Source organism: Dicentrarchus labrax, unplaced genomic scaffold (genome assembly GCF_905237075.1).
Source record: "Dicentrarchus labrax unplaced genomic scaffold, dlabrax2021, whole genome shotgun sequence".
In the NCBI taxonomy this organism is placed as follows: Eukaryota; Metazoa; Chordata; class Actinopteri; family Moronidae; genus Dicentrarchus; species Dicentrarchus labrax.
Genome location: NW_026136708.1, coordinates 22,151,753 through 22,176,827, shown reverse-complemented (window position 1 = coordinate 22,176,827; position 25,075 = coordinate 22,151,753). Strand labels below are relative to the sequence as shown.

At 42.3% G+C, this 25,075-nt stretch overlaps 1 protein-coding gene across 3 annotated transcripts in view; it reads right to left on the bottom strand.

The window, feature by feature from the left end:
- The window catches only part of ncoa1 (nuclear receptor coactivator 1), a 58,564-nt gene that overhangs the window by 10,214 nt on the left and 23,275 nt on the right, over positions 1 to 25,075 (bottom strand). For 2 of the 3 annotated variants that reach the window (XM_051409742.1, XM_051409743.1), the window contains 19 exons: positions 18,638 to 18,743; positions 14,903 to 15,069; positions 14,372 to 14,478; positions 14,033 to 14,210; positions 11,735 to 11,914; positions 10,286 to 10,378; positions 9,850 to 9,990; positions 8,635 to 8,782; positions 7,092 to 8,076; positions 6,714 to 6,947; positions 5,137 to 5,485; positions 4,418 to 4,600; positions 3,876 to 3,990; positions 3,592 to 3,760; positions 3,035 to 3,352; positions 2,332 to 2,433; positions 1,128 to 1,542; positions 782 to 950; positions 472 to 661 (listed from right to left, as the gene is read on the bottom strand). In XM_051409742.1, coding sequence (XP_051265702.1) covers positions 472 to 661; positions 782 to 950; positions 1,128 to 1,542; positions 2,332 to 2,433; positions 3,035 to 3,352; positions 3,592 to 3,760; positions 3,876 to 3,990; positions 4,418 to 4,600; positions 5,137 to 5,485; positions 6,714 to 6,947; positions 7,092 to 8,076; positions 8,635 to 8,782; positions 9,850 to 9,990; positions 10,286 to 10,378; positions 11,735 to 11,914; positions 14,033 to 14,210; positions 14,372 to 14,478; positions 14,903 to 15,069; positions 18,638 to 18,726 — 4,332 coding nt within the window. In that variant the 5' untranslated portion in view covers positions 18,727 to 18,743. The remainder of the gene's footprint in view (positions 1 to 471; positions 662 to 781; positions 951 to 1,127; positions 1,543 to 2,331; positions 2,434 to 3,034; positions 3,353 to 3,591; positions 3,761 to 3,875; positions 3,991 to 4,417; positions 4,601 to 5,136; positions 5,486 to 6,713; positions 6,948 to 7,091; positions 8,077 to 8,634; positions 8,783 to 9,849; positions 9,991 to 10,285; positions 10,379 to 11,734; positions 11,915 to 14,032; positions 14,211 to 14,371; positions 14,479 to 14,902; positions 15,070 to 18,637; positions 18,744 to 25,075) is intronic. The other variant, XM_051409744.1, reaches the window with a different exon arrangement.

Here is a 25,075-nt window from a genome sequence, read left to right as displayed (position 1 = left end):
CTGAGCACCTTGAGCAACCGTAATGCAACAAAACTCAATAACACAAACCTATTTTACATTTTTCCAGTGTTTTGATTATATCCATAAGAAGATATATTTGTGGTTTATAGTACTAAAAACAATCTAAATATAGTTTTACATCTCCTCTCTCATGCTTCTCTCTTGTATTTAAGACAAATTTAACAACCAAATTAAAGAAACAAATCTGGTAAAACCTGCCATTTTTCTGTTCATGCGTAGGGACATGAACAGAAAAATCTACCAAAAGAAGTTTTTAGTAACATAATGCGCAACTTGTGCTGTTATGTTAAGATGCCACCATGACTTCCCACACACTGTATACAGAAGGGTTGGAGGACTAAATGATTGCAAAGCTGAACTGTATTTATACTTTATGGACAAAGTCAGGAGGTAGGAGGGAAAGTGGACGTAAAACCAGAGAGATGTCTTTGGAAGTTAAAAGTCACTAACCTGCTGGTCGCTGCACACTGAACCCACATTGCTGAGGTTACTGTTGCTCATGCCAACCGGCTGCCCCATGGGAGGTAATGAACCGACGCCACCCGAGCCTCCGGCCATGGAGACTGTGATGCTCATGTTGTTGTAAACCCCCTGCTGGCCAAAGGCCTGCCCCGCACTCTGTCCTGACTGACTGAACAGGCTGCAGCACAATCAGAGAAGACAGCAGGTTACACTGAGGGTGGCAGGGTCTCATTTAAATATACAAATACCACACACGATGGGATAATGAGTGATGTACAAACTGTGTACGCTTCCTAACCTGTTGCTGCCCATGCCTGTCTGTTGCCAGCTCTTCATGTCTGGTGACTGGTAGCCAGGAGGTGGGGCTTGCTGAAGCAGAGGACTCTGGGAGGTGGAGTTTTGAGGGGACAACAACGGGCTGGTCGGGCTCATCTCAGGAGGGAAAGATGGATCTTGCTGGACCATAGCTTTGAAAGAGGAAAGTAAAAAGTTACAGGTGCCGTATGTGAAATTCTGAAACATTTTACGTATTATCTTTATGTATTAACAACAATAACAATAATTAATGTTGAAGTATAATTATCAACAGTAGCAAATGAAACTGGATTATCAGTCTGTGGTGGAGCCGGTTTCCTTGCACTCACCAGACCCTCCAAACTGCTGAAACAGGGCCGGCTGCAATGAGGCGTTCACGGTGCTGCTGAACTGGCCCTGCACGCCGCCCATCAGCGTCTGGTTATTCAGGGGAACTCTGACGGACAGTTTGTTGTCCAGAGGACCTCCGGTCATAGGGCTGAAGTGACTCGGTGAGGTAGGGGATTTTCCCGTCATTGGGTTGTACCCTGGTGGGAAGTTGAACTGCTGCTGCTGTTGAGGCGTTGTTGGGGGACCTTTGGGGACCCTGGCAGTTCCAACGGACCCCACGGCTCCAGTTGGGGCGCCTGCCATGTTCTGTCTCATCAGCATGACCTTCTGCTGGAAAAGCTGGCGCTGGCGGTGCTGGATGCTGTAGAGCTCCCTCTGACGCTGGGCCAACATCTGGGCATTCAGCGGAGGCTGCTGGGAGACAGGACGTAAAGAGAACTTGTTACTCTGTTTTAAAATACACAATACACCTTGCTATCCAAGAGGTCACTTGTACAGGGCCTCTGTAAGTTTCAGAAAGATACACTTAGACTTCTGAGAGTTTAGTATACTACCTGAAGATCAATGTAAGACAAATTTATCAGTAAAGAGAAAATATATAACAAGAAAGTGATATAATACAAGCAAATAGTTCATGTGGAATGGTAGTTATTACATTTTGTAGTCGTTTCAAGGTGCAGCTTTAATAACTAAACGGAGCTCCTGATACAAAAATCAAGTTTATCTTTAAAAATATGAACCAAAAATTTTCTTATTGTACCTGCATTAACTGATTTTTGGCCAGTGGAACAAACAGTAAACACTGACATTGTTTTAAGTTGATATTGTGAACTGTTAACAACATAACCATTCATTTGGAGAATGTAAAGTCCAATATTTACTCTCTTAGCTCAGTTTTGGTCTCTACCGACTCCTGAGGGAAATATCTGGCTCTTTATATTTGCCATCTAATTGCCAAGCTTTCTTTTCTTTGCTGAAAACAGCTGCTTGCTGCTACTGGAAATGATGCAAATGGATGCGTTGAGAGTGAACCCAAAACATCCCAACTGCAGGTTGTGAAAACAAAAAGAAAAAAGCTGAAAGATGCTGAAAGAAACAAAGCTGATAATTATCTCTGGGTTCATCACTACGATCTATGTAAACTAATTGTTTTGGTTGTCTCTCAGGACGAGCCGAGTATCATTTGCTGCCACTGAGACTCACTTGGGTGGGCATTTGAGGCTGTTGAACCCCCTGACGAATCCCAATGTTCACATGCTGGGCTCCTCCTGGAAACGGACTCATGCCCGCCATCCTGTTCTGGAGCTGAGACAGAGAGACGTAGAAAGAGGACAAATGTAAGCAGAGGTCACACAGGTGTGGAAGGATGAGAGGATGGTAATGGAGTGGTGGATATATACAAAAACATGTTATGGGAGCCATGGAAACAGGAGAGAAGAGAGAGGGCCAGGGAGAGGAGTTGAATATTAGTTATGAGGGAGGAGAGAACATTTCAATCAATACTCAAAAAGATTAATTATGATATAGAAGGATTTAGACTAACACAGAAAGCTAGTCAGTATTTTGTGCTATTCATTACAGCTCTGAGTATTTCACAGTGAGGAGCAATGAGTAAGATGTGTGTTGTATATGAAAGCACAGTGTGAAGAACTTAAAGGTGTTCCTTTCTTCCACTTGTTAATGGATTGTGTGTTTCTGCTGTATTAGCAGTCTTTGAATTGTGTGAATTAATTACACCTAATATGTTCTGAACACATTGCTCACAGTTCAGCTGTGACTGTAAACATTAGACACATCAGGAGATACAGCAGAAATCCTTAAGGAGGCCTTCCTGTAAAAGCATCACAAGTAGCAAAATCTTCCATCTGAAATGGAATAAACAAACGAACGAGCTCTGTGTCCTCACCTGCTGTGGGCCCTGCAGCCTCTGCTGCAGCTGCAGGCGCAGTTGGTTGGGTGGCAGCCTGAGCTGAGTGCCCATCCCCTGTGGTCGCGTCATTCCCGGCCTCAGCCCTATTCCCGTCGTCCCACCGGGGAAAGCCCCTCGGGGGGCTCCGAATCCCAGACCCTGAGGCCCGACTGTGACCAGCTCTGGAGGAAACTGAGCTTGTGAAGCTGGTGTGAATTGGGAAGGGTAGGTGGGGAGTTTAGGGTCCATGGAAACTGGGCTGGCAGTGGGTTGCTGGGTTGGGAAGTTTTGGGGTAAAGGGTCAAAACAGCCACCCTGGGAAGAGGCAGACAAACATAGGACAAAAAGATATTAAAGATTTGTTTCTTTATTATAAATGAAAACATAGCCAAGTCTGACTGCCCTCCCTTTCCCTTGTTACAATGAACAAAATACATAATAAAATATAAATAACCAATAATAATTAAGTAATATTAATATGTAGAGTCTTTCCTAACTGCACTTTTTATATACCCTGTACACATCCACTGCCCAGTAAAGTATTACACTCTCACCTGTACCAGCTTGTCAATACCCAGGGCCTTATCCAGCTCAGCCAGCTCACTCTCATCAGTCCCACTGAGGAAGGAGACGAGCTGCTCTAACAGAGCTTTCTCATCGTTTCGGCCTTCAGGCGTGGTCGGGGGGCCTAGCACCTCATCCAGCGTACAGGGCACACACTGCCTGCTCACACAGAGAAACACGGCTGCATTATCACCCGCACTACCATGCTGGAGCGACGAGATAATAACAGAAAAAATATAGTTAAGTGACAACGGATGGGTACAGTAATACTTACTCTTGTGGTGATGCCAAGGGAGCCTGTAAAGGGGTTCCAAGACCATCAAAGGACAAGGTGTCAGACAGAGCCAGAGGCTGGAACTGGGAGTCTCCCACATCCATCTTGGTTAGGCCTGAAACAGGAAAACAAGACACAATTAGCCAAAAAAGAAAATATATATATTAACGCTGAATTTGGATTCAAAATAATCTGATTCAACAAATATAATGAATAATCATAAAATCCTGCTTTTAACGCCAAATGTTCACCTTGCTTGATGTAGCATTGCACTGCTCTCTTTAACGCAACAGTGCAAAGCTACATCGCTTGTGGGGTCATAACATGTAAGAGAATACAGTCTGACCACACCCAATGGTGATGTTGAGTACGGTCATTTATGTATTGAATTGTTCAACCTATAGAGCTCAACAAAGCTTCACTGCTACTGAAGATTTAGTGTCAAGTTACCCACAAACAGGGTTCCCACAGCTGTCATGAGATCCATTTCTAGCACATCTTCAGTAACTATCAGTGTGACTGCGTTATGTGTTCTTGTGTACCAGTGCTTGAACTGAATGGGTTGATAACTTCTGCCTCTGGGAAGGGGCTGTTGTCTTTGGGGGTCTGGAAGGGGTCTCCCTGTCCCTGGCCCGGTGTCTGGCTTGGAGTGGGGGGGCTGCAGAAATCAAAGGATGACTGACTCTGGAGGCTGCATCCAGAGGGCGGACCGCCATCACTGAGACCTGGGAAACAAGTAAATGAGGAATACATAATACAATAATACAAAAAACTGGTGAACAATCCTTTGGTGTATAGCACTGATACACAGTCTCACACTTCATAGACATATGACAAAGTAAACTGGTTCCATGTCAAATGGTGTCTGTTGTCTGTGTCTGTTGACACTGCAATGCATCCTAATAGCCACTAGAGGGCATACAGACTAACAATGTGTAGGTAAATCAATAAATAAATAGTGAGACCTGGATATGGATCAAAATACTATACTGGATACTACTACTACAACAACAACTACAACTACAACTACTACTACAAATAATAATAATGATAATAATAATAATAATAAAAGAATAATTTTAAAATAACTTAAAGAATCTGAGAACAGTTTGTAATTTCTTGACATGAAAAAGGTAAAACATTTTTAGGTTTTCCAGTAGAATTACACACCCAGTGTCTATATGTAGTATGTAGGTAGTATGTCATGCTGAACCCTTTAACATGACCCCCCCTCCTCCTCCCTGCTAAGTTGAAACTGTACCTCTGTTAGGAGTACCAGGAGGCTCTCTCTTCACATTTACGTTGCGGGGAGTGCTGGCCTCACTGGGCTGGAGCTGAGTGGGTGACTGCAGTTTGAGCTGGGGGGAAGGGGAGTGGAGTTGGGGTGACGGTGACTGCAACTGGGAAAGGGACTGGGGCTGGGATAAGGGGGACTGGAGCTGAGGCACGGGGGACTGGAGTTGAGCTGGGGGCTGGGGGGCTGGAGACTGGAGTTGGGGGCCTCCTCCAGGGGTTGTTGTATCCTCACTGCCCTGTTTGACCCCACTTGGGCCTCTTAGGCCAGGCAGCAGCTGGGTGAGAGGGTCCATGTCAACAGGGCCAGCGGACATCTGAGAGCAGGAAACGGAGAGTAAAGCAGATATAAATGGAAGGGGATAGAGACGAGGAATATGAGGGGGGAAAGACAGGATGGAAGAATGAATGGTGTAATGGCGCAAAAGAGTAAAGAATTAAAGAATAATAGGTGGCAGGAGAGGGGGGGGCAGAGGATCAGTGACAGAGAGATGGGGAGAGACAAAAGGTCAAAGGCCAGTGAGCTTCAAAGGCTGCAGCTGGTAGCTGAGCCTACAGTGGAGACAAAGTCCAAGAAAATAAACATTCAACGTGATTTACAACGGCTGTCAGGCAACTGCCAATGCAGGAGCAAAGCTCAAAAGAGGAAAATTCCAATGCTTAATTGTGAAGTAATCTTTCTCACACTGTGTAAAAGTGGTGTGCATGCATGAGTGCTACCCCTGCAGGAGCATGTACATTTCAATTATTAGGTCATTAAAGTTATAATTTGGGTGTTAATGACTATCTGAACTGGCTGCAGACTTCACTACAGGTCTGCTGAATGTGTGTTCAACCTGGTTTGATTAAGATTGCTGTCACAGGTTAATTGCTTGTCACGTTGGTCTGAAGAGGAGGGCCCCTCTGTGGTTTGGGTGGCCTGTTAAACTCGGTCATAATTTCCGATCAACAGCTCGAGCTCTACTTGACTTTTGAGGCAGATAACGGTGGAGAAACTTAAGTTACTAAAGTTTTTAACAATCTGGTGAAGAGGACTGATAAAGATCTGTTATCCGCGATGCTTACAGGAGAGTTTCTGTACCCACCCACACAACACTGAGAAAACAGGCAAAATAATGAAAATGACCTGTGTGGGTGTACCAGGGGTGTGAAGGGTCTTTAAATGTATTTCTTTCAAAGAATTATTATGACAAGTTATATACTGAGTGGGACATACAGCTTGAAAATAAATGGTGAAACTGTTTCTAAATTACCTCAATAGATATTCTGGCACTCGTGTACAGCAAGTTTATGTGACATTACTAAACTTTTCTACATTCTAATGGACCTTCTGCAGCCATTTTCACTCTAAATAGTCGGGTAAACACAGGTGTTACAAATGATACTAATTAAGTGCCGTTCCATTTAGAGTAGCAGAGTCTTTCCAGTGAGCCAGCACGCACAATAGCACCAGGTGTTTAGAATTCGTAAACACCTGTGATTACCCTACTATATGGTCTATCATCAGGAGGTCTTTTCATCTTTTGGACTAGTAGACGACTGTACCGTGGAGTCTCGGCTGTCCCTGCGGCTGTCTCGGCGGTTTTCTCCGACGGGGCTCGATTTGGGACTCATGCAGGCTGAGCTGCTGGAGACTCCCACAGGTTTGGATGCACCTGCATTGGATGCTGCGACGGTAGACCCCGTGCAGGCCACTCCGTCCACGCTGGCTCTCTTCTCCACTTTTACCCGAACCGTCTGCAGGCTGAGGGCAGATGGAGGTGGCAGGTCCCCTAAGTCCTGATAAAACAGATTACGCTTCAGTTAGTCAATAATGTAATAATAAGTTAGTGTGTATCTTATAGGGCAGCTAGCAATATATTATTTAGTAGGGATGTACATAATTAAAATAATACGTAAGGAAAGGCAATATTTGATGTTCACCTTTTCGTCCGTATCCAGGAGGAAACGGAGAAGCTGATGGTCCTGTGGCTCCCTGGAGCTGGACTTGGAAGCTGCTGCTGTCAGTGCCGGACTGGCAGGCGGCTCCTTCTTGATCTCAACTTGGTTTTTGTTTATTCCGTCCTCAATGGGGGTGGAGGCGTCGCTGGGACTACTGTCCTGGAGCAGCCGGTGGAGGATCTTATGTCTTTCTGTTAGAGTACTGTGGGAGGCCGGGCACTGGGGGGCAGGAGGAGGGTTTGGAGGATGAGGTGATGAGGTGCAGTGGATACTGTTGTTGTTGTTAGATTCAACTCCTGTCCCATTGCTATCCAGGAGCTGATTGGGTCTGGGGTTACCCAGCTGTGAGCCAGAAGGAAGGGGGGCTTTAACAGAGTCCTCTCCCCCTCCTTCTCCTCCCTCTGGGGGTTTTGCCGATGAGGGCCGAGTAGAGGAGCCGGTGGGCGTACTGGCTTGTCTCTGAAGGACAGGAGAGGACATGGAGAAGGACCCTGTTGACCCACCGCTGGCGCCGTTACTACCATCACCGCCAGACTGCTGCCTGTTGAGGCTGCCTCCGCTGCTTAGTGCCCCGGCTGGCGAATGGAGGCCCGCTGTGGAAGGAGAGAAGGGGTTCCCCGGTATACGAGGGCTTCCCCCTAACCCAGGACTGGCCCGTGGCATCCTGGGTGACATAAAAGAGGTAGGGGTGGCTGTGAGTGGGCTGCTCAAAGGAGAGGGGCTGTTCACCTGTTGGGAACAGGTCCGATTGGGCGTCAGGTAGCCTGTGGGTGTGGCTGGGTTATGTCCGTGGGAGGAGGCGTTGCTGTTGTTGGGGTGAAGGCCCGAGGTGGCGAGGCCTGAGCCTTGGGTCCAGTTGCTGCCGGGAGGAAGGGAAGGGGACCGGGAAGGAGTTTGGGCAAGGCTGCCAAGGTTCGGTGGAAGGCTGGGGTTAGTGTTTTCCTGAGAGCTAGCAGTGTTGTGTTCCCTGGAAGAAAGGAGGAAAGATAACTGTAACCTGAGGAGACCATGTGGCAGAGATAAAGACTCTTCAATGTACAGAATGCTGATTTCCTCAGCAGTTTGATTTCTGGCTGCCTGGATTATGCTGTATTTACCGCTGCCTCTAATCAATAGAAAACTACAGCAAACATAACATGTATTCTCTGCTTTACCAGAAGTAAATCTATATTAAATCGTTTATAATAATACTTTTTGTTTTACTTGAACTTAAGCTGACAATGTATCTTCAAACATAGCAAGAGACTGATCAGTTCACCTGTCAGTATCCTGCAGAGTATCCAGGCTTCTGAAACCAGGATATGGTGATAAAATGTGCAAAATATAACCCGGATACACCAAAAACCTGATCACAACTGGGATACTCGTGTGCATTTACAGTAAACACACCCATTATGATGTCCATGTGCACAGGCTAGAAGATCTAACGTTCTTTACTCTTTGTTATGGCTTCATATCAAATGCAAATGAAACTCAAACACATGGAAATCTGTGAATGAGTGTGTGTACGTGTCCTGCACAGTACCTGTCAATAGTGTGAATGCCCATAATGAAGGGCTGTACGTCAGGGTTGGGGGGGCAGCAGAACTTGCAGCGGGTCTGAGCGCTGAGCGGGGTGCCATCACTTAATGTGAAATGGTACAGAGGGCTGATAGCGGTGCCGTGGGTCATCACTGTTGGGAATACACCCACACACACACCCACACCCACACCCACACCACACACACACACACACACACACACACACACACACACACACACAGAAAGAGACAAAAACAGGGTTTAGACTTTGGTCTCATCTCTTGTTTGTTTTCTGCCTTCCCCAGATATATCCAGGCTTAAAGAGCTCTGACTCCCCCAAAGGCCTAAATTATACTTCTGCACCAAGGTATCAATCAATACACCATGTGATAACGTGGTTTCAGTGTTGGAATAATCCGATATTGGTCAGTCTTTCCACTCTCCTATTATCTATACACATTTATTTTATAGCTACGGACGGCCTTCGATGCTTCACATTGGTTTGGATTTACTAGATCCATAGTTTATCTTTTAAGTTTTTCACCACCACATGTGGCCAACCAACTTTAGAGCACAGGTATCAACAGGTATATGAAAACTAGACTGTAGCAGAACTAAAAGAATTAGTTGATTGATTAATGTATTAGTCAATCAATGTTAGGGCTGTATATTTCCCTGTGCCGTTTTCCTCTTCTGTTCCTCCTCGCTCTGCCCAGGTGTGCTTGCCACGGTAATCCACGTCTAAGTCGGTATTTGATTGCTTGATTACGGTGGACATTTTAGAAGCACGGACCAGGTAAAGCGTCCAGTGCCACGTAGGTCTCGATCTTATTCTTTCCGTTAACAACATGCGGTTCACCTGCTGTTGTGAGAACAGTGTTTTTTTTGGGCAACTTTATAAAACATACTGCTGAATACATCAGTCAACAGACGAGGAGAGAGAAACAGAAAGAGGCGGGGTGTGGAGACAGTCGGTAAGCGTGCAAGCGATTTCTTCTTCTGCTCGTCTTTCCTGCGCTTTCCGCTGTATACATCCGCATATAAAGCACACTAACTCTGAAGGTGATGCAGAATTATGAAAGGTTATTAAAATGTAGCTCCATCTATTATAATGGTATTGAAGTAGGAGCTGAAACTCTGGTAACCATGACAAAGCTGGCAGAGAGCGTGTCAATGATTTCTGAGAGTGAAGCTGAACAATCAATCGCAGGCGACTCACCCTCATGCAGCAGCTTCTTGGCGTGGGAGGGCTCTTTGCCCTGCGGCTGAAAGAAAGCGTAGATGCACTTCCTGACCAGGTCCTCCCAGCCTGGCCGGCCTGTCGCTCGCAAAGCACTTGTTTCTATGGAGATGATCTTCCCTGGAGCGGAGCAGCACACACATTTACACACACACACACAAAAAAAAAACCCATCAGTCTACACAGACTTCAACATCTGCAGTAGCCTCCACATACAGAGGTCACACTGTGTCACCAAGGAAAATGAGTTGGAAAATGTTTCCCAATAATATAACATAGTAAAGAATTTCATCGTATTCTAGGAAATCCTGATTATGACATTATACCTCTGTGTGTGTCTGTCTGTCTGTGTGTGTGTGTGTGTGTGTGTGTGTGTGTGTGTGTGTGTGTGTGTGTGTGTGTGTGTGTGTGTTACCTGTGGGGTCCTGCTTTGTGATGAAAGACTCAGTGCTGAACGGCTGGGCGCGAGGTATTCGACAGGCAATACAGATCAGGCAGCTCTGCAGGTCTGAAGAAAGAAAGGACACAAGTGGTGAGGAAAAAAGAGAGAGAGAGATGTGACCATCGTGGGTGAAATTACACTAAAGATAAACATGTAAGTGAATCATGGCAGACGATCGAGGTTTCCATTACAGGCTAATTTACAGAAAATAGCAGGTTTTAGATACTAAACAACCTGCTGAAACTCGAAACGTCTGATCTTTTTGGATTCTCTGTATAAGTCAGAAGTTATAACAACCAATCAAAACTTGGAAATGTGCTGAGGGAGCTGTCAATCATATCTATAATGCAAACAACACACGCTGGGGCTTAAAAGTTGACTGAAAAATGATACTGCTCTCCATCAAATGGACTAAACCCAGGCAGAGCTCGACAGCACAGAGAATCTGAAATGCAGGAAACCACATCACGTAATTTTATCAAGGCCACTGCACCAACAACTCCAAAAAAAATATGAAATGTCCTTCAAGAATCTGGTCCCTGTCCAACTGATCAGATGGTAGAAGTTCTGATAGATAGTTGAACGCTGCAACCTTGTTTTAAAACTTTGCACTCATGAGTAAAAAGACAAAAATGAGAAAGAATTCCGGCCAAATAGTTTTAATCTATTGGATAAAAATTGGATAAATTCCTGACATAGCCCACATTTACTGCGTACAGGGGAAACAGAAAAACAAGTGTCATAGAAATATGTTTTCATCATCTTTTACATTTTAACAGGCAGGTTTTTACGTATGTTACATTCTTCTTGAATGATTTGGTTTCAATAATCCCAAATTCCAATTTAAACACACATAATTCAAATTTAAACACCTTTTTAAGATTCACCAGCTCATTATGGAGCCACCTTGTTTGATCCCCTGAATGGCTCAATTTAGAAGCGGTTAAAGCATTCGTAAGATTTCAGCCTTTCTTATACCACCTACACACAGCGGTTTCAGTTCCTAGTTTATAGTAGGTTTTAGGTTATGCAGAGCCTGAAGAGCAGAAATAAGACCTCACAAAAATGCTTAATACTGAGGGAATAGTGTCAGGGGTCCAAAATCTTGTGACACAAGTTTAATCAACTAGCCACAAAACAAAGCACTAATGAAACACCTTATTAAATATATTTCATATACTATATATATATAAAACATTTCTAAATAATAGTAACAACAGTCAAAATAAAGGTCAAAAAAAGACAGCAAATGTTCTAATTATATTGGCTTCAACAGCTGTACAATCTACTGACTGTGTGTAATAAAAGGCTGCACTCTGTGTGCCCTCACTGTGTGTGTGTGTGTGTGTGTGTGTGTGTGTGTGTGTGTGTGTGTGTGTGTGTGTGTGTGTGTGTGTGTGTGTGTGTGTGTGTGTTGCGTACCCTCTCCCTCCTCCTGCATGGTCCGTGGTTGGGACACGGTGAAACATTGCATGATCTCATATTGCTGCCGAGCCTCCGGATTTTCTGAATCCAACTCGTCCGGCGGCCTCTTCAGCATGCGACAGTTAAAGGTGTGGCTGTTCCTTCGGCCAGTTTCCTGCGGCCACGGCACGCCGTTTACTGGACGGGAGGAAAAATAACCAGAGTTTAACTACAATTAACTGTTGTTATTAATACAAAGTATAACTGTATCTATTGGGGAAACGTTCAGGGACTCTGGAGATTTGACCGCTAGTAGAACTATGAGCTCTGTTTTTATTAGTGGGTCACTGTTTTGTTTGCACATGAGTGATGCAATGCACATTCCTGCTAATGTTTTCACACTATTAGCACTGACTTATGGAGGCAACACGCCAGCAAACTCAGAGAAGAAGGAAGACTACCTGCAAGTAAACAAAAGTCTCAAAATAAAAGCCGGTTTTGCAAGGAGGGGAGGGGATGCACTCAGCACGGCCTAAAGGATACAACATGTCATGAATGTAAACAGAAAAGTAGTTTACAAGAAAACTCTACAGGACAGCTTTAAGATTCTTTAGTTTTTAAAGATACAACAAACTATTTAATGTGATACCTTTACACTGTATCTGTTGCAAACCATGGTCAACACAACGCAATAATTTAAACCACAACTATTGTCTTTCCCTTGATTTAAAAGGTCCAGTGTGAAACATTTAGGATGATCTATTGGCAGAAATTAAATATAATACTCACAGGTATGTTTTTTTTTAGTGTACAATCACCCAAATATAGGAATAGTTATGTTTTTGTTATCTTAGAATAAGCCTTGTATATCTACAGACGCCGCGGGTCGCCTTCCATGAAGTCCAAACACCGGCTCTAGATAGGCCACCGTAGTTTCTCCTTTTCACTTGGTAGGGTAAAACGAGGAAGTTACGTTTAGCAACTACGATGCTAGACGCCACTAAATCCCACACACTGGACCTTTGAAAGACTTAAGCTCTGTTCACACAAAAGCCTGTTTCACCACATTGTGATCTGCAACACCAGATTTCCCCTTTTCACTCATTTTGAATAGATCACTAATTAAACAGCACACCTGCAATCCATGCATGAGCTAGTGAAAGCGCTGTAGGACTTTGTGAGAGACAATAAATTGCGAATTGTGACACTGCCACCGTTTGCGCTCTGTGCCTAATAACACTCGCAAATTGCTTTTGTGAAACAGACGCCTGATTTACAGAAATCCACCGTAAAGCCGTCTTTTGAACAGTCAAACACGTTCCTGTAAAATCTCTTCCCGTCTCATTTCAAATGTCTTTTTCAAGACTGGTAGGAGCTGCCAATGTCGGTGATGGGTTATGTGAAGTGTTCACTCCTGGATTTAAATGAATGCAGCAGAAATTTGAAGATGCTACACACCAAGGTCTTTATTGTCATATGCACAACAATTACAGGGAAGAATTCGTTGGCAATCATATTCTTAGATTTTCAGTTTTGTGTATTTTCCTCATTTTGCCCTATTGTAATAGTACATAAAGGCAAAGCAACCTGAAATCACACCCAGATGTACTGAAACATTTCACTGAGATGGCAACAAAGCAACTAGTTTTAGCTTCTCTGTGAGAGCAGGTTTCAAAGATCTCTGTTGCCAAGGAGAAAGGAGCGCTGTAGTGACGGGCACAAAATTAAAAGGGATTACAAGATCAACAGGAAATCCAACCTTGTCGTCTATTGCACTCTGTTATCTTTCTCCTTATGTGACCTGCCTCAGGCCTCCTCTCCGTTTTCATTATAATCTATTCTCAAGGTTGTGGCTAAAAATTAAAGTGACATTATCGCTGTACAGAAAGCCGCTGTCTCACTCTTCAAACTCACCCACACATGCTCTGACTTTACGGTTTCCTCCCTCTCATAGCACATTTTGCAGCTTTGTGAAGAGCACTTAAAACTGTGTTAATTTAAAAGTTCCATAGTTTGCCATTCTGCCTTTCTTCACAGCTCTTCAAATCTGCTTTAGCTACAGTATTTTTCCATCAATAAAGCGGGTCAATTATGTGCATTAAGGACTGTATACTGAGATTTCAGCCAAAACCCATCTCCTGAGTTTTACAGCCTCCTTAATGGCTTTCACTGGCATGGAAACTGTCAAATTTGAAAATACTGAAAATGTAATTACCAAATATGTTTTAAAAAATAATAGCCACTGGGATCTTAGACCTAGGATATTAAAGTATTAGGCAGCAGACGCATGCGCTGTCTAAGTCCCAACTCACTCACCCAGGCTTTTGGGCAGCAGATTGCGAACAAATTCATTGTGGTCTCCCACGTGGAGGATGCTGTAGACGCTAGAGGTCATCAGCTCCTCCTGGGCGTATCCAAGGTAACTCGTCACGTTCTCAGAAACAAAGACGATGCGGCCCTCCCGGTTGACGACGAAGAAAAACCCATCGAGGGCCTGAGTGAGCGGGAGAAGGGGAGAGAAGAAAATTAGATCGTGTGCGTTGAGTAAAAATCTCAGCGGTGGTGGGATGGAAGACGCGTGTGTGTGTGTGTGTGTGTGTGTGTGTGTGTGTGTGAGTCTGTATTTGTGTGTGTGGCTGTGTATGCATTGTTCACCTCTAGCAGCATGGGCCCCAGTGCCTCTTTCTCCACCAGCCCCTGGCTACTGGAGGAGATGTCGCTCTTCTGCACCTCATCATCTGGAGACAGAAGAGGTGCTTTCTCTGTCAGAAGGACACAAACACAAATCAGAAATCTAAATACACAGACACGGAGGTATCCTGTAAAACCACACTTAAATACTTTAATGCCCCCCCATTGAAAGCTGTTTGTAATGTGTATATACGTACACCTGTAAATGATCCAGAAACTTTAAGACCTGGATGCTAAAGCTGCTAATAAGTAAACCTAACTTTGCACACAAGATTTATGTATACTGAATTTTGAACTATTGATTAAGAACTGTTCAATATTATAGTCAGAATTTTGACAATTTTTAACATAAATGAATCTTTAAAAGATGAATTTCAGAAAATAAAATGTGACATTTTGATTAAATGTGTCCCTGAGAGAGGTTTTTCATTTACACCATTCACTTATCAAAAAATAAAAAATTTTCAGTTTGAGTGTCATAAAAAAAACCCTCACCCTGCTCACGCCGTTTCATCTGCTGGATTTGGTCCACGGTGCTCTTGAGGATGTGGCACTTGTCGGGCTTGACACTGAGACTGGCAATGTCGCCCATGTTGGATGACAGCAGCTCAGCCAGCTCCTCGATGTAGCGGCACTCCAGCTCCCGTCTCCGCTTCTCCAGACTGCAACAAAAAAAAATAAAAATAGACACGCAATGAGTTTCAAATATGTAATCAGTTGAATCGGTCCTTTTTCTAAGGGTGAATTCACACGTCTTGTTTGGACCAGTTGTTTTTTTCGAAACCGGGAGCATTTATCCACATGGCGCGGTTCATTTGGGCATATGTGAGCGCAGAAAATTAGTTTGGATGCGGGACAAAACAACCAATCGAGCTTCCAAACAGACTCTGGTGAGGATCGTTCAACCAAAGGATTTTCTGACAGCAGAAATGTGATTTCAACTAATGAAATCTGTTCAGGAAGTGATCTTATAATGGATCTGTATGTAGGATGTACATACAGGATCTGTATGTAGTCTATATGATCCAGCCTATATGTTTATGCATAGCATTCTGTAAGAGGTATACAGGTTGTGTTCCCTGATTAAAAGGTCAAAAGCTTCTACTTTGTGTACTTTACTACAACCAGTATCTACTCCAGATCATTAAGACAAATTTGTGAAAAACAAAGACAAAAACATCTATCAGAAGCTGGAGGAGTGTACTGCTACGGACAATCAGCTGTTCTCATTTGTTGAAGATGTTGGGATTTACGGACTACGCCCTGGTTGTTGTCTCGGGGAGAGAATCATCCCAGCCTGTTAAAGTAGGATGGATTTTATAGTTTGAATGTGAACATTTAGTTTATGTGTGCAGCTGCCAGTGGGCCGTCTCGATTACAGCAGGCATAATAATACGTTGATTCCACCACAGGAGAGACTTGATGTTCTCTACAGTACGGCTGAGAAATATATGTGCATATATCGGCCTCAATGAGCTGGAAAATATCTGCTATCAGAAAAATCTCTGTCTCCGTCTATCTGTAATAGATTACTAATAAACAAAACAACATCATAACAATGAGAAAATACCAATTAATAAAACAAAATGAAGATAAATACTTAATTTAACTTGGACAAAACCATCTTATCTGATAATTAACCAAATTCATTTTTTGTACTTTCAATTAAATGTTTTTAAATGATCCGTATGCACATTTCCACATCGCTGGCTAATATCTGGAATAAGCCATCAGTAAATCCCTGCAGGCAAAAAAGAATACACTGTTATTACCTAATAAACTGTTTGCTGTGAGTGACGAGCGAGGAAGTAATAAGGGAAAAATAGGAAGCTGGTGAGAGAGCAGAGGATGTGCTGAGACAAGAAGAACATTAATAATTGTCGCCGTGCAGGAGTTCCTGCTGAGGGAAAGACGAGGAGGCACGGGGGGGGGGGGGGGGGGGAGGGGAAATTCCCAAGAGGAAGAGGGTGGGAAAGAAGGAGATGGAGGTAAAGGTGGACAGTGAGAGACTTAAATGGTTTATTGTTGACTTGGCTGACAGGAACAGGAAAAAGAGAATATATCTTTAATAGAGATGACACAATTAGCAATTAATTGATTAATCAATTAATAGAAAAGTCATTTAGGAATGACTTTGATACATGATTAATTATTTAAGACATTTCCAGCTCCTTTATTTAGATTTATTTGTGAGTTTGTGAGTTATTTGTCACATATACACATTAATAAACAATAATAAATCCATAAATATCCTTTCAATTAATTTGATTACAGAATTGTGACCATGATATGAGCTCAGTGGGACGTTTTTCAGCTAAAAACTTTCTGGTAGCAATCTATGTAATGGAGGTATAGTGTCTGAATAATCTTTAGCACATGTTTTAGCTTCTGCTGTGGAATTTTTTTTTGTTATCTATCGGCCAACCTGTACACCGATACTGATATATCTGCAACAATCGGCAGATTTATGGCCGAAGTTGTAGTCGGTCGTCCATAGATTACGGATCAATTAATCAAGGGAATAATCAGTAGATGAATAAATAATCAAAATACTTGCTAGTTGCAGCTCTGATCTTTACTTGACCTGATTTCTTGGCATTACATTTAGTTTATGGAGCATTTAAACTTCATAAAAGATGAACTGTCTCTATCAAGAAATAGGTGGTTTACATTATCGGTGTCAGAGTCGGGGAATGTGTAAGTAACATCATAATGTACCGTACATCATGTAATCTGTAAATGTAATCTGTTTCAGTAATATGTAAACATGAATGCTGCAATATATTAAGTAAAGCTGACACAAAATATTTAAAAAGCAACTTAAATCTGCCTTTAACTCTCACTAGTCTGCGCGCACAGCCTTCAGCTTCACTTTATTTTCCAGTTGTATTAACATACTTCCAACCCGACGAGTTACAGCAAGGTATGTGGTAAACATGAAAAGAGGAATGTGTGTGTATATGTGAGTATATGTGTGTGTGTGCGTGTGTGTGTGTGTGAGAGACGACAACAGTAAAAGTAGGTCAGCGCATTGGCCAGCCAGAACACACAGGCGTGGTGACCGGGGGAGGGAGGGAGGGAGGGAGGGAGGGGTGAGGACGCTGCTGTGTGAATGCGCAGGTCAGTGGCTGCGTGTAGTTGCTGTAGAAATGCTAGCTGGGCTCTTACATCAGCTTACATCAGCTATTGGGCCTTATAGACTCACGCACGCACGCACGCAGCACACACTGACAACATTCATCCCTTTACCTGCTGCCACTCTCCCTCTAAAATCAGGGTCTAAAACTGCGATAGTCTTCCTCTCATTTACAGATATACAAGACATTACACACACATACGCATGAGACAGCGTTGAAAAGGCCCTCTCAGAGTTTCCGCTCTGCTCAAAGTACAAGTGACTGATAGTGGATTCTTGAGCTGCAGGTTCCTTGACTACACATCTTCACCCCGCCGCCGCCGCTCGTCGAGCGACTCTTGTACTCTGCAGAGGGAGTGAGAGGCTATCTACGAGGCCGAGTTACTGCGAGGGGCAACAGAAGTGAGGACAGATGTGACAAGCCCATATTTAGATACACAAGAATTACTTAAAAAGGAGTAATTAGCCTTAGGGGTTGTTTTACTGTTGAGGTTTCTCAGTTAGTCTTCATTCAATAATCCATTTCTAATAACATTATTTAAACACGTCTGAGGATCTTTGACCAGCGCAGGTTCTTAAGGCGGCTCAGTTAATCATCATTTGGTGTCTAAAATGTCTGCGATGAACGAACAGGAGATATGTGCATGCACTATATCACATAACAGAAAAGCAGTACATTTTATTTTTTCCCAAAGAAATAACTTAAATGATTATTTGATGATAAAAACAGTAGGTAAATAATGTTATGTCCATCAACTAACTGTTTGTTCTGATGTCTCAGAGGAGAAGGACTGGAGTGGACTGGAGTTTAACTACAACACCATAATTTATTTCCTTATCGGAGTCTAAATTATTGTATTAATTATTTATGCACTTCACATACTTACATTGGGATCTTTTTCCGTTATGTAAGAAGCAATATTGTTAAGCGACGGGGCACAAAATGACCATATCATGCAGAGTTAAAGCCTGTTGGACAGTAAGTAAAGCAGGAGCTGGAGCTCTTCAGCTGTGCTGTTGTAGTCTGCTGTGTTTTGCTTTTTGCCCGTAACGTCACTAACAAAAACAACAATACGTGGGAGCTGGGTCTTTACCTTTGCCCTGATGTAACGCATGGTGAGCCCTTCCTCTTGCGTGACTCTGGCGTGGCAGGGTCCAGGGGGTTTTCCCCTACTGCACTCATTTTCAGCTTCAACTGACCTGTAGAGGAGGAACACATGATAAAGTACGGAAAGGTCACCCAACAACGTTTGTGCAACAATCAAAACCCCACCGCTCCGTTCACACAGCTTACCCCCCCTCCTCCCAAAAAAAAAGCAGAAAGAAACACAGCAGGGTTCGGTTCAGCTGTTACTGTCATACAGTTGTTATAATTGCATTTTGTTATATGGCACAACGCCAGCGGTGAGGTTCACAAAAGGCACAGCTCATATGAACTTCAGTTTGGGGTCACTGTTCAGTATGTTTTCGTTGCAGCAGAACAATAACAGAAAAAGGAAAAGATAGGTTTTTAGAGTGGTAAACACATGGGATTACAAAATAAATGCGTGTTGCTACATTTACACACAAAAGTAAATGTAGCAACAAACAAGCATCCAGCATCCAAATATTGTATCAGAGCCGCTCAGTTTGCTTTCATTTTTTATGTCGTGTAGTAGCTTTACCCACAAACACCCCAGCTAAATGTTTGAGCTTCATACTGTATGCATCTTTGTTTCTTGTGTCTTTTCCTGGTCCAGTATGCAGCTTATATGAGTGTAATGTAGAAACTCAAAGCCACCAGTGCACACACACTGAGAGTGGACTTTACAGTGAAGTAGGAGACATCTTGTGTCTCGGTTCTGTCATTTTAAATGAGGTAAATGCCTTTCTAAGGATCTAAACGTGGAAATTTTACTCTTTTTTTTTTTTGTTAATACGTGTCTGGAGGGGATCTTTAATATAAAGCTGTTAAAAGAATGATATGTTATTATCATGTCATGTTATCATTAACAATACCAAATGCAAACAGTCGCTGCAGGAGTTTCAACATATATTATTTATATTCTCACAACTTATACTGGCAGAAATACATCAAGTTACAAGTGAGTGTATCGCAGCGCCTTAATTCATGTAAAACGGGGGGAGTCAGCCTCAAAATTAATATGACATGTATAAAATGAAGCCAGTGAAGCTGATGTAAGTTTCCCTGAAGTAAAATACCTCAACCAGTGTATTTAGTTAACATTACAGTCATTCATATATGCATAATATTTCAATTCAGCTTTGTATTTGGATGAAAACATAGCTTTAAGCAATGTACTAAGTAACATACAGTAGATTCCAGTAAGACTTATGTCATTACAACAGCTCTGCATCAAACCCTACAGCTGGAGCTGATTAGTGCTGATATTGTGACTGATTGCATTACCCAGAAAACCCTCCCTAATATTTACTCTGTTTCTGACATTCCTCTTCAGTTTCTCCCTTAATGGACTCGCGCCTGTTCTTTATCTGCAAAGTCTAACAGTCTGCATCTCCCTTCGCTGCATCGGGAGGGTAACCATGGCAACAGAAAAAACGCTGCAACATTCGATGAAGCACACCGTGTATGGAGGAGAGTGAACAGGCTTCCTGTGCAATTCATTAAGCCAAAATATTACATATAATATTACAGTTAAAACCCCTTCAATGGCAACAGAAACATACTTATCACACACACACACACACACACACACACACACACACACACACACACACACAAAGCAGTCAAAATCAAGTTTGTGAAAGAATTTAATAAGTAACACATCATGACTAGGAGGCAAAAAAAGGCTCATGTGACAAAGGATATACTCATGTCTCTCTATGTTGTAGTAGTGGAAATTAAAATCTGTAACTCATGGACATACGCAGGAACTACAGACACACATGAAAGGCTTTCAATCCCTGGGCCACCCGCTAAAAAACAAGCCGCCATTGTCACAGTGTTGGGTGCCGCTGCAGGGCCACGCAGCTCACAGGACGCTAATCCTTCCTGACTAGCCTCGTTTACATTTCACCTCGAATCACCCCTCTCCTCCTCCTCGGACCTCCTTGTGTTGCACTTAAAAAAAAAAAAGATCCATCCGCCACGGTGAGAAATGAGACCGCTGCTGCTACATTAGCACCCAAGGAAAATACAAAGTAGCCCAGTTTCTGAGAGACTGGGTTCAGCCTGTGTTTCAATAACGGCTGAAACTGTAAGTACGACAAAGTCAAATTATCACCTGAGAAAACAGATTCATCAAACCAGCTGCAAACCGAACAGCATGCATGACAAGTTTCAAGTGTGTGTGTGTGTGTATATATATATATATATATATATTAAACCAGTGTTTGTTTGAAATGTGTAGGTAGTGAGAATAACACACTATTTTATCCTTACTATAGTAAAACTTCAGTCAACCATTGAATAGTGCTCATTACCTAAAAGAACAAAACCATATTTCCCCCTTTTTGATACATTACTTTGCTAAGTATAAAGACATTTATGCAAAATGGTGCACCTGAAACTAACTAATGTTCTTGTTATCAATTCTCTCATTATTTTCTTGTTTAATCAACATTTTTGAAGATAAAAAAATAAAAACATCAATCACAATTTCCAAAAGCACATTTTTGTAGTAGACATACTCAAATGTCTTGTTTTGTCCAACAAACAGTTTATCCTCCAGAGACGCTGTCTGAAACGCACCGCTACGAGCCCGGGATTACAATACCACACAGGAGAAAGTCACGTAGCATCCGGCCTCTCTCGCTCTGGAAAAACTCCACCGAACAAAACACCAGCAGCCTTGCAAGCAGAAAACACCAAATGGCCTATTTATCACAATTCGGCCACTTCAAGCTGAATAAAGTCACCAGTGAACGGGGGATGCAGGAGGAGGGAGATTACTACAAGCAGGTACTGAGATGAAACATTATCCCGCTGTACCCCTCGCACAGCAATTAGCAACAACAACAAAAATTGGCGGTAATACTGTTGAGCCACCCTGACTGCTGGGGAAATTCCTTCACTGAGACCGTCCTCACAGAAACCAGCAAATACAAATATTTGAGAAACTGGAACAAAGAAATATTGACATTTTTACTTGAAAAGATGACTTGAAACGATCACTTGACTAACTTTCAGTCGATGGGCTGATGTTTTCCGCTCTAACGTGATGCAACAGAGATTAATGTGCCTGTTTCTACAGTTTATTGATGGAATAAGATACAGTAGTTGTATTTCATGACGTCCCAGGCAGACCGCATATCCTGCAACCTGACCCTACATGGATGATTTTATTTATAAATTCGAGCATGTGAACATGCTCTAGCTGTGTGTTCGTACTGTGAAAAACATGCTGAACAATCCATTTTCCTATAGAGGGAAGAAATTAGGGAAATTTGGCTGAAGTGTGTATTGTTGATAAGCTCGTCGGCCGTGCACAACAAGCCATCATCGTATTTCTGGGCTTTCCTGTTTCTCGACCATTGTGATTATGTTTCATGAACAACAGTTCTTCCCACCTGGTCAGTGTTTATGATGAAAGTCTTTACGCTTGGCAGCCAGTTTTGTTTCCACATCCCAACAATGTCGCATAATACGAGGCCGTGTCAAGGACATACAAGTTGGGGTGAACTTGACTGACTCTTTAACCTTTAGTAGAGTACAGTAAAAGGTTAGAATAATCACTTTTACAATATGAGCATTGGTCAGTCAGCAGGTTCCCTCTTAATCTAATGCAGTGTACTGAACATGCTAAACATGAGTTAACTCCTTCTTCCTGTACTGTATTGCTGTTTAAACATCTCTACTACGGCATCAATGGTTGGAATATCAACCGCAGTCCTTATAACAGCAGCTAAAGTTACACTAAAATCACACTGCCTGATTAAAGCAACAAGGGGTAACAGATCCAGTGACTTGATCCAGTAGAAGAGTGGTTCCCAACCTGGGGGTCAGGACCCCCACTAAGGGTCACCAAAGGCTTCATGGGGGGTTGCAAGGCCTTCTTGATTTTAAGGGGTGGGAGAAAATAAATAAATAAATCACACAGCAGGCCTTTATCTCAGCATTTCATTCATTTCTGTGAAGAAATGTAAATGTAAAGTAAATTAGGTAAAGTGTCAGAGATAAGAAAACACTGACCTGGTCCAAAAAAAAGCCTATTAAGTCTGTGTGATTGTTAATATAAAAAAAAAACAAAACATATATAATAATCTGCTCGAAATTCATCCAAATCACTCGTTTTACACAAACTTCCTGAATTCACTGTCTGGGTTCATTGTACAGTTTTGGATATGATATGAAATATACAGTCAGTTACAATCGTCAGTTTAATAAATGAAAGAAAAAAGGGGCCTCTTAAGATAAAAGGTTGGGAAACATTGCAATAGAAAGCACACTGAGCTGCTGTAGCGTTTATCCGACCCCGGCATGAGTTAGAGCCGTTAGGACGATAAACTTTTACGATACGACGGTTGGCTGAGTGTCCATCTCAGACTGATTTTATCCTGATATGAGACATTTAAATGACAAGTGTAAATGGGGCCCCTGTGCAACTTTGTAGAATCATATTAAGCTTCGCATTTAGGTTTAAACTGCTGTCTGACACTTTCTTCTATTAAATTATTTCTCTTTTCTCTCCAAATGAACTGTCAGCTGTTTTATTGATATTCATTTATACCACTGCCTTCGTCTGCTCCTTCTCTCGTGAGATCACGTTCGATCAACCCCTCAAAACTTCTGTCAGTAGCTGTAGTAAAGTTTCCTTGTTCTTTAAATGGATTTACACCACACTGTTCTGGAAAGCATGAAATATGATTCAACTGACGCAGCTAACACTGCATTATTAATTGTCGTCAAGCTTGTTTACACTCCTGCTGTGTAAGTGTTGTCTGCAGGCAGTCAAGGTGAAGGTGAGTGAAGCTGTAAAATGAATTCCAAAGTTTAAAGTTTTCCACCATTTGTTTAGTTTTCAAGGTACACAAATGTGCCATATACTGCAAATCTACTGTATACAAAGGGGTACTGTGTTGGATGACTAGCTTGTCTCTGATAAAGAGCTGATAAAAACAATCAGATTTATAAGGTAATGTGTTTATTCTTCCAGCTACATTCATTCACTCCTGCCAGAATATTTTGGCTTACTGTATTTGTTACTGTCTACCTGCAGTTGCTCAAATAACGCTGTCGCTGTGAGAGTCCTGTTGTTTTCTGTTCTGCTGCACTCAATTGCAGCGGTGAGCTAACGCTGATGCACTATTGTTGCCACGTCACAACGCTTCACGTGAAATAAATGCACAATAGAAATGTTTCTTTAAAGTGAAGGCAGCAGTAGGCCTTTACTCTGAAACAATATGGTTGAAAACAACCATGCAGGAGTTAGGAAGCTGGTTAAGTGGCTTTGTTTTGGCTTGTGAGGAAGAATATGGAGGTAAGATTGTTAGATGAAGAGGCTCAACAATGTTTTACAGTTTGAGCCAACTATAAACTTCCATCATGTAATGAAGAATACGTGTGTATATATATATATTTACTGTGCAGATTGATGTATGTGCAGAGTTTGACACTAAAAGGATGTTTTCACATTCATCTGCTGAAAGTAGAAAGATTCTCTGAGCTCATTAAAAATCAGATTTTAAGGGGGCGGGGCCTTTGAGCATGATTTGTGACATCACAAATAGCTTGGAAGTCAGTCCTGGTCCAGTACTCGGCTTATACAGTGTGATTTAGAAACTTGAAGCCTCCAGTGCACAGACACTGAGAATGGGCTTCATAGTGAAGTAGGAAAACTTTAGAAATGACCAAAACATGCATGCATTGATTTTTTTAATGAGGTTAAAATGGTATTTAAATGAAGAAATTATACTATTTTTGTGGATAAAACATATCAGACACACATTATTGTTCCAAGCAGACTATTTGTATTATGTCTTATATCTGGAGGGATGGATCTTTAATGAACATGCACCTGCTCCACAGTAAGTGATAAATTGCTTTCTTTAAAACCCCAATAACTTGTTATTACATAATTTACAGTTTATAGTTCACATGCATGAACAATTACTCTGCAGCCCATTTGTATACAAACATAAATAGTTCTGCCAACAACCAAATGCAGAAAAAATACTGGTTGTGGCATTTAAAGTGCGACTCTATTAGGACTACAAAAAACATCCAAAAATGAGTCTAAATCAATAGCCTAAATCAATGGTACGAATATGAATCTACTGAATAATACCGCCCAGTGATGTAAAAGCCCACTTTAGGAAATGAAAATGTTTAAATGATCGACTTTAAACTTTCTCATCCACCGCTAACAGCATTCATCTACAGCATGCGTGCAACCAGTGTGCTTCAAACAGGAAGCCTAACAATCTCTGCTGCTAAATTAGTGCCCCTAAGTGATCCTTCTGAATGGCCGTTTAAAAGACATGTATATAACACACAGCAGTATTTAAAAAGACATATGACAGCTTTCACAGCTTGCACTCGTTATAACATCCGGCCTGTGTCACATGTGACT